This window comes from Zeus faber (genome assembly GCF_960531495.2).
Source record: "Zeus faber genome assembly, chromosome: 2".
NCBI lineage: Eukaryota > Metazoa > Chordata > Actinopteri > Zeiformes > Zeidae > Zeus > Zeus faber.
In genome coordinates, this window is record NC_137189.1 from 28,481,839 (window position 1) to 28,495,852 (window position 14,014).

Below are 14,014 nucleotides of genomic sequence, written 5' to 3' on the forward strand. Positions count from 1 at the left end.
TCGAATCTTTACTGAGATAGACGCGCTAGCCGGCAGCCGCTAGCAACTAGCCGCTAGCCGCTAGCTGCTAGCCACTAGCCGCTAGCGCGTCCCCGTTAAGCTTGTGGATGCGTTTTGTCTTCGGGGTTTTTTGGGGCGGGTCGGGTTTTACGCTGTTTAGACGCCTGCTCTGCGCCACAGCGCACGGATATCCAACAAACATTTTCTCGGGTCGACTCCACCATAAAAACCCCCGACGCTCAAAGCCGCCAATGGAACGATACAAACTCTTCCGGAGCTACTTCCAAAATAAAAACATGATGTCATCAAATCGCAGCAATCAATCCAACAAAGCTGTTCAAAGTGCTGATTGGTCCCATGGATACACACACACGCACACACACACACACACACACACACACACGCACACACACATACACGCACACACACTCAGTAGTGTTCCTCGGTGTGGGCCGGCTCGCAGAAGAATCGGGAGCTGCGTTTGGCCGATCGAGCCGTGAAGGGGACGGTCTTCAGGACTATGGACAGAAACACCGACCAATCAGGAGGCAGCTCAGACCACTTGTTCATATTATTTAAAAAATGTTGTTGTGTGTGTGTGTGTGTGTGTGCGCGCGTGCGTGGGTACCGGTGATGATGTCTTCGATGGCGCCGTCTTTGCCCTCGTAAACATGGCGTCCTTCTTTACCCTGTCGTTTCCTCAGCTCCGTGATCACTTCCTGCTGCTGCCGCTTCCCTTTGTGAGACGGTGACTGGAGGAGCAGGGAGATAAGCGTCACTCATATCATTTCATTTTGTTTCTATGTCAGTGTTTCCCAACTGGTGGGTCCCGTCCTAAACCGGGCCCTGGCTCCATTTTCTAGTGGGTACCGATTCAAACTACCCCACCTTGGTCTCCTCCTGCTCCTCCTGCTCTTCCAGCTTCTCGAGGAGCATCTGTTCCTGGCGACGACGCTGCTCGTTCTCCTCGTCGGCCAGCTACACACCCAAACACACAAAATGAGACGCACACACACACACACACACACACACACACACACAGTTGAAACACTGTCCCCATAGCAACGTCACCTAAACAGCATCCACATCATCTGTCGGCGTTTCATTTCAGATCGGTCAGTAGCATCAATCAGCGGTCACTTATTTCCGAACCGCGACCGCAGATCTGTTGATAATGACCGTTGCCACGGGCAACCACTTCTCCTCCTGGTTTCATGGCCACACCAGGCGCGACATCGCCCGAGTCACGTCGTCACATTTGACTATCTGTCAACTTCATCCGGGTCCGTCTTTGTTGCGTCTACAGCGCGTTCACGTAAACAGCATTCTCCGGACTTTGAACGTCAAACTGCGAAATTTCTCGGCTTTCAATGGGTAAGTGAATTAAGTGAATCTTTCATTTCGTTTTCAACCTTTTACTTTTCATTTCATTCGCATTTGACGTAGTTTAGGGACGTAGTTGGATTCGTTTTTGAGTTTGCTGTTTATTGTTTATTGATTATATTTTACACAGCAGCTTCTGACTTGAATACGACATGTTTGATCACTGGACTGAATAATAATCTATAAATACATTTGCGGCTATTGACAGGAGGAAGGCGGTGCCGGTTCTTCTTCGTGGGTCTGAAGGAGGAGGATGCAGGACATTTCCACAATCTATATATGTGTATTTATTGAGCTGCTAATATAGTGTTTTATGATTATTTTTTGTTATCAGTTACAGTATTTGTGGTTTGATTATTAAATGAAGAAAAACATGCAAAATGGATATATTCTATTAATAGCTTAATAATACCTACCCATAAATAAATTGACTGATTTCTCTACAACAACAATTTGTTTGTGGGGGAAAATGTATGAGTTTGTCCGTAAACCACCTAAGGGCCGCACGTCAACGATTTTGTATGTGGTCGATGCAAACCAGGCTTGATAATTAAATATTTTTACGAAATAAATCTTTTGAATGGAGCTCTGTGGGGCTCTACGCTCTAGTTTATGCTTTGTGCTCGGCAAAAAAAAAGAGCCGAGTCCTAAAAAAGGCGTCGTGAAAGCGGCACGACGCGAGGCTCCTAAACCCTCGCGTTACATAGAAACCACTGAACGAAACGTCACGGTGCGTTTGTGTTGTTCGTGGGTGGGCGTGTAGTAAGAGGTCACGTGTGCAGCATCATCGCAGAATAACGACCGCGCTCTGCTCACCCTGTAGGCCTTGATGAATCGTACAAACAGCGGGAAGAACACGGATGGAGGCGTCGTCTTCGAGCTCTCGCCAAAGAACTTCACCACCTCTTCAAAGGCGTCCTGACACGCACGCACACAGGGACACACACACACACACACACACACACACACACACACACACATTGAAATTTGAATGTTATTAAATTAATTCCGTGTATCTCCCTGTCTCTCTATCGTCTGTGTGTGTGTGTATGTGTGTGTGTGTGTGTGTGTACTTGTGCTATGCGTGCGTCCTCCTGCAGCTTCTGCAGACGTGTCTCGTGGCGGCTGATGAAGTCCTTGAGCGTGGCATTGTGTCCGTGCACGCTGTACTCCCTCCAGGTCAGCTCCATGCCTCTCTGCAGCTCCTTCACGTCACTGAGGACGTTCTCCAGGGAAACTGCGCCGGGATCACACGGGGAGCCGGCGTTACGCGGACGCCCGACTGTACACGCCGTCAGAGCTCAGGAACCCCATGGTGCTATCTAGAGGCTTGATGTCTTTTCTGAAGTGAGACTGTGAAGCGCATCTCATTTCCTGCTTAACTCTGACAAAACTGAGATGCAGGTTTTCCCGGTCGGCCGGACACAGAGGATTCTGCCTGAGCTTCAATATTTATAGCATTACTCAAAGTAACGTTCGACCCCGCTATCTCATTTCAAATACGCATTGAAATGAGAGAGTAGCAGCACAAGAACCAGTCCAGTAACAGCATCAGCTGTTCAGAACCAGGACCAGTCCCTCCAGTATCAGATCACCCCCCCTGTAGCAGCCCACCAGTAGCAGAACCAGCCCTAACACCCACCCCAAAACTTTTAAAAGCAATATGTAACGGTCAGTGTTGATATTTAACAACCTTAAAAATTCATAAAATTGTTATTGTATTATTGTAATGGTCACTGACTGACAAAAAAAACAAAAACAAAAAACGTCTACAAGACTCGAAGAATCTCAGTCGGATTGATGACTTTCAGGGGGCAGCCCTACCCAGTATCACAAGCAATCCCACCACTACCAGAACCGCTCTCCTACCTGCAGCGGCTTTGTCCACGTAGTGCAGCTCGTTGTAGAACAGTGACACCCCGGGATACTTCAGCTTCACCACGTTGGAGATGTAGTGAAGCAACGTCTGCTTCCTGTCTGTGGACTTGGTCTCCAGGAGCTGCACACACGCACGCACACACGCACGCACGCACGCACACACACACACACATCCACATCAAACTCTGCAATATGTACTTAATATGCATTAATATGTAATAAAATTATGTTTGTGTGTGTGTGTGTGTGTGTGTGTGTGTGTGTGTTACCAGGTCTAAACTCTGTAGTTTGAATCCGTAGACGGCTCCTCGTTTGCTGCTGTTCATGTAGTTTCCCAAAGCCAAAATAATCTGTAAAACACACACACTGTGTCAATAATCTGCAAAATGATATATAATCTGTGGTGTTAATATTCTGGAATATTATCTATAATATATAGTATTCATAATCTGCAATATTATCTATGGTCTACAGTGTTAATATTCTGTAATATGATCTATAATCTGTAGTATTCATAATCTGCAATATGATCTATAATCTGTAGTGTAAATAATCTGTAAATCACCTCCAGTATTTTTTTCAGTTTCTGTGAAGACTTGATGGAAACAGAAGCAGCGATGATGGAGTGAAGTTGCTGAAAGAGAAAAAGGCACAATGAAAAAAAGTCCATCCCTCCATCCATCCCTCCATCCATCCATCATTCTGTCCATCCCTCTATCCATCCACCCTTCTGTCCTGTCCGTCCCTCTGCCCATCCCTCCGTCTGTCTCACCGGTGTCAGCATCTGGATGTTGTCGTTGTAGTTGCCCATGAAGGTGGTGATGGACATGCGCTGGTAGAGCCGGTCGATTCTGCTGAAGTGCATCATGAAGCGATCCTCCTCGCTCAGCGCCTCCAGCGGCTTCCTGTCCCGCTCGTACTGACGCAGCGTCTTCACCTCGCCCTCCGTCGGCAGGAAGCGCATCAGGCACTCCACGAAGTCCATGCGCACTGCACGGAGGTCGAACCTGCACGCAACACGTCAACACCGGGTTGTTTTGACTGGTAACGTCGGCTATGTTAACTTGCTGCTTTTGCTGGAACTGGGGACCTCCTACTTGAATTAATAGTTGTTGTTTAATCACTGTTAAATGTTACTCCTGTTAAATGTTTGTTGGTTATCGTTCGTTCTGGATGAATCTAGTTAGTTCTAATTCGATGTGGTTCGTTCTGGTTGGCTCTTTTCGGTTTTGGTTTGATCTGGTTAGTTACGGTGAATTCTGACACATTTTGTATTATCTGGTTGAATTTGGTTCGTTATAGTGCAATCTGGTTAGTTCTGGTGAGCCGTGGTTTGATCTGGTGACTTCTGTATTAGTTCTGGGTAGCTAGTCCTGGTTAGTTCTGCTTCAATCTGGTGACTTCGGTACAGTTTCTAGTTAGTTCGGGTGAGTCCTGGTTAGTTGCGGTCGGTTCCCCCTTACGTCTGGATGGCGCGGCAGATGACCTCGGAGCTCTGGCCGGCCTTGCGCAGGGTGATGGCCAGGTTCTTGGCCCGGTTGGCGTCCAGCAGCGACACGCGGCTGGCGGGTTTCTGAGGGAGCTTCTGACGGGACAGAGTGACGTCCACCGCCGCACCCTGGGCCTTGGTCTTAAACATCTCCTCAAACTCCTCCACGTTCAGCTCCTGCGGAGAGAGAGTGAGGGAGGGAGGTAAAGGGGGAGAGAGAGGGTCAGAACTACTAATGAACTGCAACTGAATATCCCGTTGTAACATTATAACAATTACAATATCATTATAATATTACAATATTCCAGTTTAATATTGATATCCATAAATAAAGCATCGCTTAAGGTAAATAAGGTACATAACTACAAAACAAAATGATGATTCTCAAAAGCATCAACATTGTCTTCCACCTCCATCAGTGTGCGTGCGTCTATGTGTGGGTGTGTGTGTGTGTGTGTGTGTGTGCGTACCTGCAGTATGCTCTCGTCGTCGATGTCGTTAAACACGGTCCCGTTGATCTGACTGGGCTTCAGAGCGACCCAGTTAAAAACGGGCATCCTGAACTTGGTCTGGATGGGTTTCTTAATCTTCACCGCTGGGGAGAGACAGAGAGACAGAGAGAGAGAGAGAGAGAGAGAGAGAGAGAGAGAGAGAGAGAGAGAGAGAGAGAGAGAGAGAGAGAGAGAGAGAGAGAGAGAGAGAGAGAGAGAGAGAGAGAGAGAGAGTGTGTGTTGCACTATATAGTCCGCTAACAATATCCCAGAATGCAAAATCACTTTTACGTCAGGAAGCCAAAAAAATGGTCTGCAAAAGCCTTTGTTTTTTGAAAGACCAATTCACCAAGCAGTAGTGAACCATACGAATGTGAATGTGAACCATTTGGAACAGCTTTTGTTTCTACCGATCAGAGAATTGGTTGGTGTTTGGGTGGTGTCAAATCTACAGTTCAACTTGAAAGGACCCTCTGATGGCCAAATGACAGAGAGAACAGAGGGAGAGATCTTTGTCAAAGTGCCTGCCGCAAGGCATTCTGGGTCATCCATGACATTCGCACCAGAACCAGAACAGGTTTGCAAACGATTTGTTTATAGTGAACAAATCGTTTAGACGACTCAGGAGCTGGGAGTCAGTCCGGCAAAAGAGTCGCTTTTGTTCGTTTGTTATGTTCTCAACTCTGTAACTGCAGCAATGAAATGGGAAACAAATATGATGAAGACAGGTTTTAAAAAAAAAAAACACAAAAGAACCGGATCTCAAAAAGGAGCTTAGCCTGCATAAAAGAGAAGCTTCATTGTACCTGCCAGTCCAGAGTTAAAGATGACGGTAGGCCCGCCCACACCTCCGGGAAGAGGCGGGGCTACTGGTGGTGGAGGGGGCGGTGCGGGAACACAGGAACCGGAGAGCTCATTGGTGCGACAAGGAGGGGGAGGGGGTGGAGGAGGAGGCGGAGCCGGAGGGGGCGGGGCGGGGTAAGGCCCATTGGTCACTAAGAGAGCAAGAGAAGGTCATGAATTATCCAATTCTAGCCTCCTTTTAAATTCTAATCCTGGCTTCGCAAGGGTACTTCCTGTCTCATTAGCAAGCTTACTTCCTGTCTCCTAAGCCAGGCTGCTTGCTGCTTTCTTAGCAAGGCTATGGCCGTCATGTCTCATGTCATGTCTTCATGTCTCAAACTGAATGTAAATGGGAGCTGAGCTCTGATTGGTTGAGCACTCACCGCTGCCGGGCATTGGTGGAGGAGGAGGGGGAGGCGGCGGCATAGGCATATCTGGAGTTCCACCCATCCCTGGTCCCATGCTGTGGTAGGCGATGGTCTCGGGACTGAGAGACAATCAATCAATCAATCATTCGACATGTGTATCAAAGAACGTATCTGTCTATCGCTCTCTCCCTCCATCCCCTTACCTTGGTGACAGGTTGCTTCCTGGAGGAGGGGAGGGGGAGGCGGACTCCGCCACCCCTCCGTCGCCCTCTCCTCTCTGGGGTTGTGGCCCGGAAGTGCCCCCTGCCTGTTGACTGTCCAAACGGCTCTGACGGCGGATGGTTTGGTCCTTCTCACGCACCATCCTGCGCAGCGTGTGCACCTGGGTGTTGGCACTGGCATACACTTCCTGTCAAGTCATTAATACATTAATACCAATACGATCAATACCAGTATTAGGAGTGCTGACGTTCATACTGTGTACTGTGAAGGGTACTATGTGGTTCCATGCGGTTCTAAGTGCGGTTCTATGTGTCTTTCTATGTGTTGTTCAATGTGTGGTTCAATGTTGGATTCTATGTGGTTCTAGGTGCGGTTGTATGTTGTGTTCGAGGTGTGGTTCTCTATGTGGATCAATGTGAGGTTCTATATGTGGATCTATGTACTGTTCTATGTGTGGTCCTATGTGTGGTTCTATATGTGGTTCTATGTGTGGTTCAATGTTTTGTTCTATGTGCTGTTCTATGTTCTGTTCTATATGTGGCTCTATGTGCTGTTCTATGTGCTGTTCTATGTGTGGTCCTATGTGTGGTTCTATATGTGGTTCTATGTGTGGATCTATGTGCTGTTCTATGTGCTGTTCTATGTTTGGTTCTATGTGCTGTTCTATGTGTGGCTCTATGTGCTGTTCTATGTGTGGTCCTATGTGCTGTTCTATGTGTGGTTCTATGTGCTGTTCTATGTGTGGTTCTATGTGATGTTCTATGTGTGAATCTATATGCTGTTCTAGTAATCTAAAGGTTGCTGGTTCGATCCCAGGCTCCTCCTGCTAGCATGCTGTAGTGTCCTTGAGCAAGACACTTAACCCCTAATTGCTCCTGATGGCTGCGTCCGTCGGTGTTTGAATAATTGTAAGTTGCTTTGGATAAAAGCGTCTGCTAAATGCAATGTAAACTGTAAATGTGTGGTTCTATGTTGGGTTCTAGGTGTGGTTCTGTTTGTGGTTCTATATGTCGTTCTATGTGTGGTTCTATATGTTCTATGTGTGGTTCTATATGTTCTACGTGGGGTTTTATATGTGGTGCTAAGAGGTATTATATTTTACTTGACATCTATTTGTGGTTCTATGAGGTTCTACTCTTGTTGCTTAAGGTTCAATTTAGTTATACCTGGTTCTCTGGTTCTGCGGGGTTTCTCTGTGTGGTTGTATAAGGTTCTATCTGGTCTTGTGTGTTTTTCTGAGTTTTTTGCGGTTCTATCTGCACCATGTTGTTCTACCTGCATCTGTCTGGTTCTATAATGTTCTCAGTGCATGTGGCTCTGACCCTGGCGTGATCCAATTCTTTATTGGTCTGCATCAGCTGCTTCTCAAGTTCCACGATCTTCCCCATCGCCTCGTTCTCCACATCCAGCAGGCGCTCCGTCATCTACATACACAGACACACAGTGATCAATCTATCTATCTATCTATCTATCTATCTATCTATCTATCTATCTATCTATCTATCTATCTATCTATCTATCTATCTATCTATCTATCTATCTATCTATCTATCTATCTATCTATCTATCTATCGGTCTGTCTGTCTGTCTGTCTGTCTGTCTGTCTGTCTGTCTGTCTGTCTGTCTGTCTGTCTGTCTGTCTGTCTGTCTGTCTGTCTGTCTGTCTGTCTGTCTGTCTGTCTGTCTGTCTGTCTGTCTGTCTGTCTGTCTGTCTGTCCGTCTGTCTGTCCGCCCGTCTGTCTGTCTATCTATCTATCTATCCAGCTATCTATCCGTCTGTCTGTCCGTCCGTCAGTCCATCTATCTATCTTACATGAGACAGGTTCTCCTCCAGCTCCTCCACCCTCTCTAGTGCTGCAGTTTTGGTCTCGGCGTCTTCTAGCAGCGTTCCCACATCGAACACGTTGTCCAAATAGGCCTGAATCTGCACCTGCAGACGGTCGCTCTCAGTGTGACGCAGTCGCTGTGGAAGAACAACAACGACAAGAATTGGATTCTTGTCTTACGTCACAAGTATTAACTTGCCTTAATATTAAGCACAGTGCTATGAGTTTGTGTCGTTTTGTGCTGTTTTTAGTAGTTAGCGGGATAGTGGTGTGCCGTGGGAATATTTCATTATAAAGTGTGCAAGCATATTAATATTACGATATAAAACAATATAAAATCTATTCACACTATAGAAATATAACTATACAGACATATTTATGTAATGTATTAATAACAATTACAGTACCTCCAGGTGTTCATCCAAGGCAAGCTTGGTGAAGTCGTACTGCAGATGAACTCTGAAGTTCATGTCTTCTACTGAGTGAACCACAATGTTGATGAACTGCATGCAGGCCACCTAGTAACCATGACAACAATAGTGATGTTAATATTCACACCAGTCATTGGGGAGACCTGTACTAACAATGTCATTTCCTGCTTATTTGGTCCTGCACTTACTGAATCTGTCCTAATACCTGCATTGTGTTATAGTTTCCCGCTAGAGGGAGTTCTAGTCCATCATAACCTGATCAACACAAGCCAGGATCAAAAGGTCAGATTCCAACTGGAGGACAGAAAACCAGTTAAGTCCGTTATACAATGTGAGTCCTCTATCTTACTTTGACAGAATCAAAGTTAAAAGTTGATGGTTTTACAGGTAAATATAGTGCAGCAAAAAGAAAAAAATGTTTTTAAATATAGGGAACCCTATCGTGAAGTGACTGAATTAAAATACAACGCCTGAAAATTGTGCTCAAGTACCGTGCTTGAATAAAATGAATCAGTTATTCTTAGGAATGGTACGATTAGAGTTAAAGTGGCAATTTCGAAGATTTCCGTTCCGTTGTTTTTGGCCGCACCTATGGCGAAAAGCATTAACTGCTAACTGCTAACCAACCCTTTGGAGCTCCCTTCCCAGAGATCTACACAGTGTTGCCTGTATGACGTCAGTCAGTTGGTAGTTAGCACCTGGGCCAGGCCTCTATACCAATTTTGAGGTTGCCAGAACACATGAATGAATGCATGAATTTGAATGCATGGCGGGAAAGTCGCCACAGACATCCGGTTCTTAATGCTCAGAATACTGCAAATGCAAGGGCTTTCAGTGGACTATAGGCTCAAACACCTTGGTGTTACTTCATTTGGCGATAGATAGTGACTTAACAGACAATTATTTAAATGAAAAATCTTCGAGATTGATACTTTAAGGTCAAAAACGAATTGACGGCAGGGCAGTCAACACACCAGGAAGTCAATGTTGTCGTCTTCATTCTTAAAATGCTCCATCAGCTTCTCAAAGCGCATGGACTCCGAACACACCTGAAAAAAAAAATCTATCAATGCGAATATAATCATCTATTTATTAATCTATGAATAGTCATCGTAGTCATACTGATAGTAATGTTGATGATGTGATGTGAGATAGTTATAAGTCTTACAGTTTTAAAGTTGTCGAAGGCTGACAGAATGATTTCATGTCCTCCTCTCACCAAACACACTGCTGCCAACAACTCCAACACCAAGGCCTTGGTCCTGTGAAGATAGACAAGCAGGCAGAAAGACAGACAGACATACAGACAGACAGGCAGACAGACAGACACACAGACAGACACAGATACACAGACAGAAAGACAGACACAAACAAGCAGGCAGGAGGGCAAGGAGTGAGACAGGCAGACAGACAATACAATGTTTTCGACAAAATATTTCTATCTTAATTGTACAGGACTTATGTAGGGTAAGACTTGGCAATATATGAATGAAGGAACTAATAGGGAGTAGTTCCACCATTTGCCTTCAGAACAGGGTCAGTGATGTTCAGATCAGGTGGTTTTTGGGAGGCCCTGGTGGGAGGTTTACTGCATCCTGGTGTTCAGCAAAACACTCTGGAATTAGTTTAGTGGTGTTGTCTGGGGATTATCAACCAGGAATTTGGGAACATTTCGTATGCGATTGTTTTTTAAAGTTCCTTGTCTTCTGTATTATTCACTAAACACAAGCAATACATTCAGTACAATCATTCTATAGTATGACAACACAACATTGTAGACAGTCAACATATAAACTGATCTTTCCTGTAGGCCAGGCCTAGGTGTCATGATTAATTGATATGGATAACATATCTTTATTTAACTATTCAATTGTAATAAGAAAAATCTTCAAACACAGTAAAATAATTGACTGATTGATTTCATTTCAAGCCTTGTGATGGTTTGAATCTGAAAATTAACATTTGAAAAAAATCAGTCCAGAAACACAGAAATGTGTTATTTTTTATAAAAATGTTGTGCGCGCAAGTGAATGAGCCTTGTCCGTGCACTCTTATTGTTCTGTCACTGCAGGGGCCGGGGTAACTTTATGATCATTACATTTCAAAAAGGTAAAAAAACAAAACAAACAGACACAGTATTCTGGAAGAGACTGGACCCTACAGGTGTTGCGCACTCTGGCACGCCTGGGACGGAGCACCGTGTCTCACCGGGGGGCAGTGCAGAGGTTAGGTTAAAACAATCGCTTAATTTGGCGTTTTTTTTTTTGTTTTGTTTGTTTTTCTTTTCATTTTTTGGGGCCACTTTCAAAAATCTCACAACAAAGTATAAAGAGCGGAGAAGCATAATAAAAGGATGAAATTGTGTAATTATCCCGGAGAAGGGTGCTCTTCCATATGTAGTTTTTGTTGCGACTGGTTCCCAGAGGTGCTGATTTATGTGTGGTCATTTTTGAGGCTGTACATCAGTGGCATTTATCCACCATCCTGTGAAGTGCACGCTATCCCTGTCGATTAAATTCGACTTGTGACTGCTGAGCCTCTGCTTGGCAAATGCTGTCATGATTTTTGAGACTCTTCCTCTTGATGCATTAATTAATCTCTAATTTTTTTTTAATCGATTCACCTGCAAGACAGGGCATTGACTAGTTGTCCTCTGTGGGAAACTCAGATATTAAAGTGTTTTTTGTCAAACCTCTTTTATAGCTGACACATACTGCTAACTGGTAATCAGACTTCTATGATGAGCCACTGCTGCTGCACTTGTACTAGGGATTTAATTCAACTCCTTTGTCCTGTTGTGTTTCTATTACACTGTCCAACCCCCGTACATCTGTGAATAAATTCTGGATTTCTCCATGGACTGACCTTGGATTCCTGTTGTTCAGACTGAGGGCGATCTCATTCACTGCATGCGGATGAGCCATAACCATGTTGAAGCCATACTGAGAGAGAGAGAGAGAGAGAGACAGAGAGGGAAACAGAGAGAGATACAGAAAAAGAAAGAAAGAGGAGGGATAGAGTATTATATCTGCTTCGTTTTAAGCACCTTTCTCACCCTATGGGCCTCTTAACAGTGAACAAGTAAACATGATTTAGCCACAAATGACTCATCACAATTGGCTTTAAGATGCATATCATGACTGGAGAACTCAGCAATTGCAGTTCTAGATAGTGATGTTGTATTTCTAAACAGTAACTTTGAGTTCTGAACAGTACTAAACAGTAACATTGTAGTTTGTGGCAGCGAGGGGCTGCCACAAACTACAATGTGTACAACTGTGGCCGGACGGCTCCCCGGCCTAATTCAGGCTTGGGGGTATGTGGCAGACGAGAAGGCGAGTTGAGCCGGGGTCTGCAAGTTACAGGGCGGGCTTGGTCCCGCAACGGCACAGCGGTTCACACTCGGCCAATCAACCAAGGGCTAATGGCAGATTCTCTTGTCTCCACAGTTCAAGGAAAAATCGTCTTTCTCCACTCCGCAGGGGTTGTAGAGGTTTGTCACTGCTGTTCGGGTTGTTCGGGGCCCCAGCCACCTTTCAGAGACTCATGGACCGGGTCCTGCGTCTGCATGCAGCAGCTAATTCCAGATGACGTAATTATTCATAGCTCTAACTCTAAGAAGTGTGTGAATGGGCAGAGGGAGGTACAGTATCTGGGGTGCCACTTGGGAGGAAGACTGGTCTGACCCCCCTTGAATTGAACTGCGACTGGTCTGAGGCCCAAGGCAAAGAAAGAGGTAAAGCAGTTCTTAGGGGTGGCCGGCTACTACAGGAGGTTTGTAGCCGACTTTTCAGAAGTGACCAGCCCTCTAATTTAACCTGAAAGGGTGCGTCAGATCCGGTCCAGTGGATGGAGAAGTACCATACAGCAGGCATTTGAGAAATTAAAATTAGCTCTCTGTGGGAAGCCAGTGCTGTTTACACCTAACTTTTCTCTCCCTTTCAGCCTACAGACTGAGGCGTCGGACCAAGGACTGGGGGCAGTGTTGTCCTAGCAGTTGGAGGGGGCCGACAGACCGGTACATCAGCCGGAAGCTCTCCAAATAGGAAACAAGGTACAGCGCGGTCGAGAAGGAGTGTCTGGCCATTAAGTGGGCCGTCGCCACTCTCTGGTATTACCTCCTGGGACACCATTCACCCTCTGTTCAGACCATGCCCCGCTACAGTGGCTGCACCACATGAAGGATACCATTGCGCAGATCACCCAATGGTACCTGGCTCTTCAGCCCTTTAAGTTCGAAGTGATCCATAGGCCTGGGGCACAAATAGTGTTAGCCGACCTCCTCTCCTGCTCTGGGGGTTAAGGTGTGGGCTGGCGGTCGGACGGTAGGAGTTTGTGGCAGACGAGGGGGCAGGTTAAGCCAGGCTCTGCAAGTTACAGGGCAGAGGCTTTGTCCCGCACCAGCACAGCGGTTCACACTCGACCAATCAGCCCCCTGGCGCTGATTGGTCGGTGTCGACTGGGAGAGTTTTCTTCTGTGTTGTTTGTCGTGCAGTGAGGATCGCGTGGTGCAGGGTCCGAGAGCCCGCGGACCAGATCGCGAGTCGGACACGAACGCTGGCAAGAACCCTGGTTAATAATTTATGTTCCTATTTTGCCAGCGAGCCTTTTTGTTTGATTATTTGATTATTATAATGCCGTTGGCTCGGCACCTCACTGCCAGCAAGGCTCCGTCTCCCTCCCTGAACCCCTGTCTGTGGACTGAGTCGTCCACATAGTTCAAAATGGTTACATTGTAGTTCTAAACAGTAACGTAAGAGTTATAAACAGTAACATTGTTGTTCTAAACAGTAACATTATAGCTCTAAACAGTAAGATTGTAGTTCTAAACAGTAACATTGTAGTTCTAAACAGTAACATTGTAGTTCTAAACAGTAACATTATAGTTCTAAACAATAACATTATAGTTCTAAACAGTAACATTGTAGTTCTTAACAGTAACATTGTAGTTCTTAACAGTAACATTATAGTTCTAAACAGTAACATTGTAGTTCTAAACAGTAACATTGTAGTTCTAAACAGTAACATTTTAGTTCTAAACAGTTACATTATAGTTCTAAACAATAACATTGTTGTTCTAAAC

General features: G+C 45.5%; 1 protein-coding gene across 1 annotated transcript in view; it reads right to left on the reverse strand.

The window, feature by feature from the left end:
* Positions 1-429: 429 nt before the first annotated feature.
* The window catches only part of LOC307244068 (formin-like protein 2), a gene marked incomplete at both ends in the record, with an annotated part of 18,727 nt that continues 5,142 nt past the window's right edge, over positions 430-14,014 (reverse strand). The window contains 20 exons of the mRNA XM_080019079.1: positions 430-518; positions 629-752; positions 889-978; positions 2,200-2,301; positions 2,457-2,620; positions 3,253-3,382; positions 3,531-3,611; positions 3,827-3,895; positions 4,034-4,268; positions 4,725-4,927; positions 5,221-5,345; positions 6,048-6,236; positions 6,468-6,571; positions 6,656-6,861; positions 7,997-8,098; positions 8,488-8,637; positions 8,908-9,018; positions 9,906-9,980; positions 10,100-10,193; positions 11,797-11,873. Coding sequence (XP_079875205.1) covers positions 430-518; positions 629-752; positions 889-978; positions 2,200-2,301; positions 2,457-2,620; positions 3,253-3,382; positions 3,531-3,611; positions 3,827-3,895; positions 4,034-4,268; positions 4,725-4,927; positions 5,221-5,345; positions 6,048-6,236; positions 6,468-6,571; positions 6,656-6,861; positions 7,997-8,098; positions 8,488-8,637; positions 8,908-9,018; positions 9,906-9,980; positions 10,100-10,193; positions 11,797-11,873 — 2,520 coding nt within the window. The remainder of the gene's footprint in view (positions 519-628; positions 753-888; positions 979-2,199; positions 2,302-2,456; positions 2,621-3,252; positions 3,383-3,530; positions 3,612-3,826; positions 3,896-4,033; positions 4,269-4,724; positions 4,928-5,220; positions 5,346-6,047; positions 6,237-6,467; positions 6,572-6,655; positions 6,862-7,996; positions 8,099-8,487; positions 8,638-8,907; positions 9,019-9,905; positions 9,981-10,099; positions 10,194-11,796; positions 11,874-14,014) is intronic.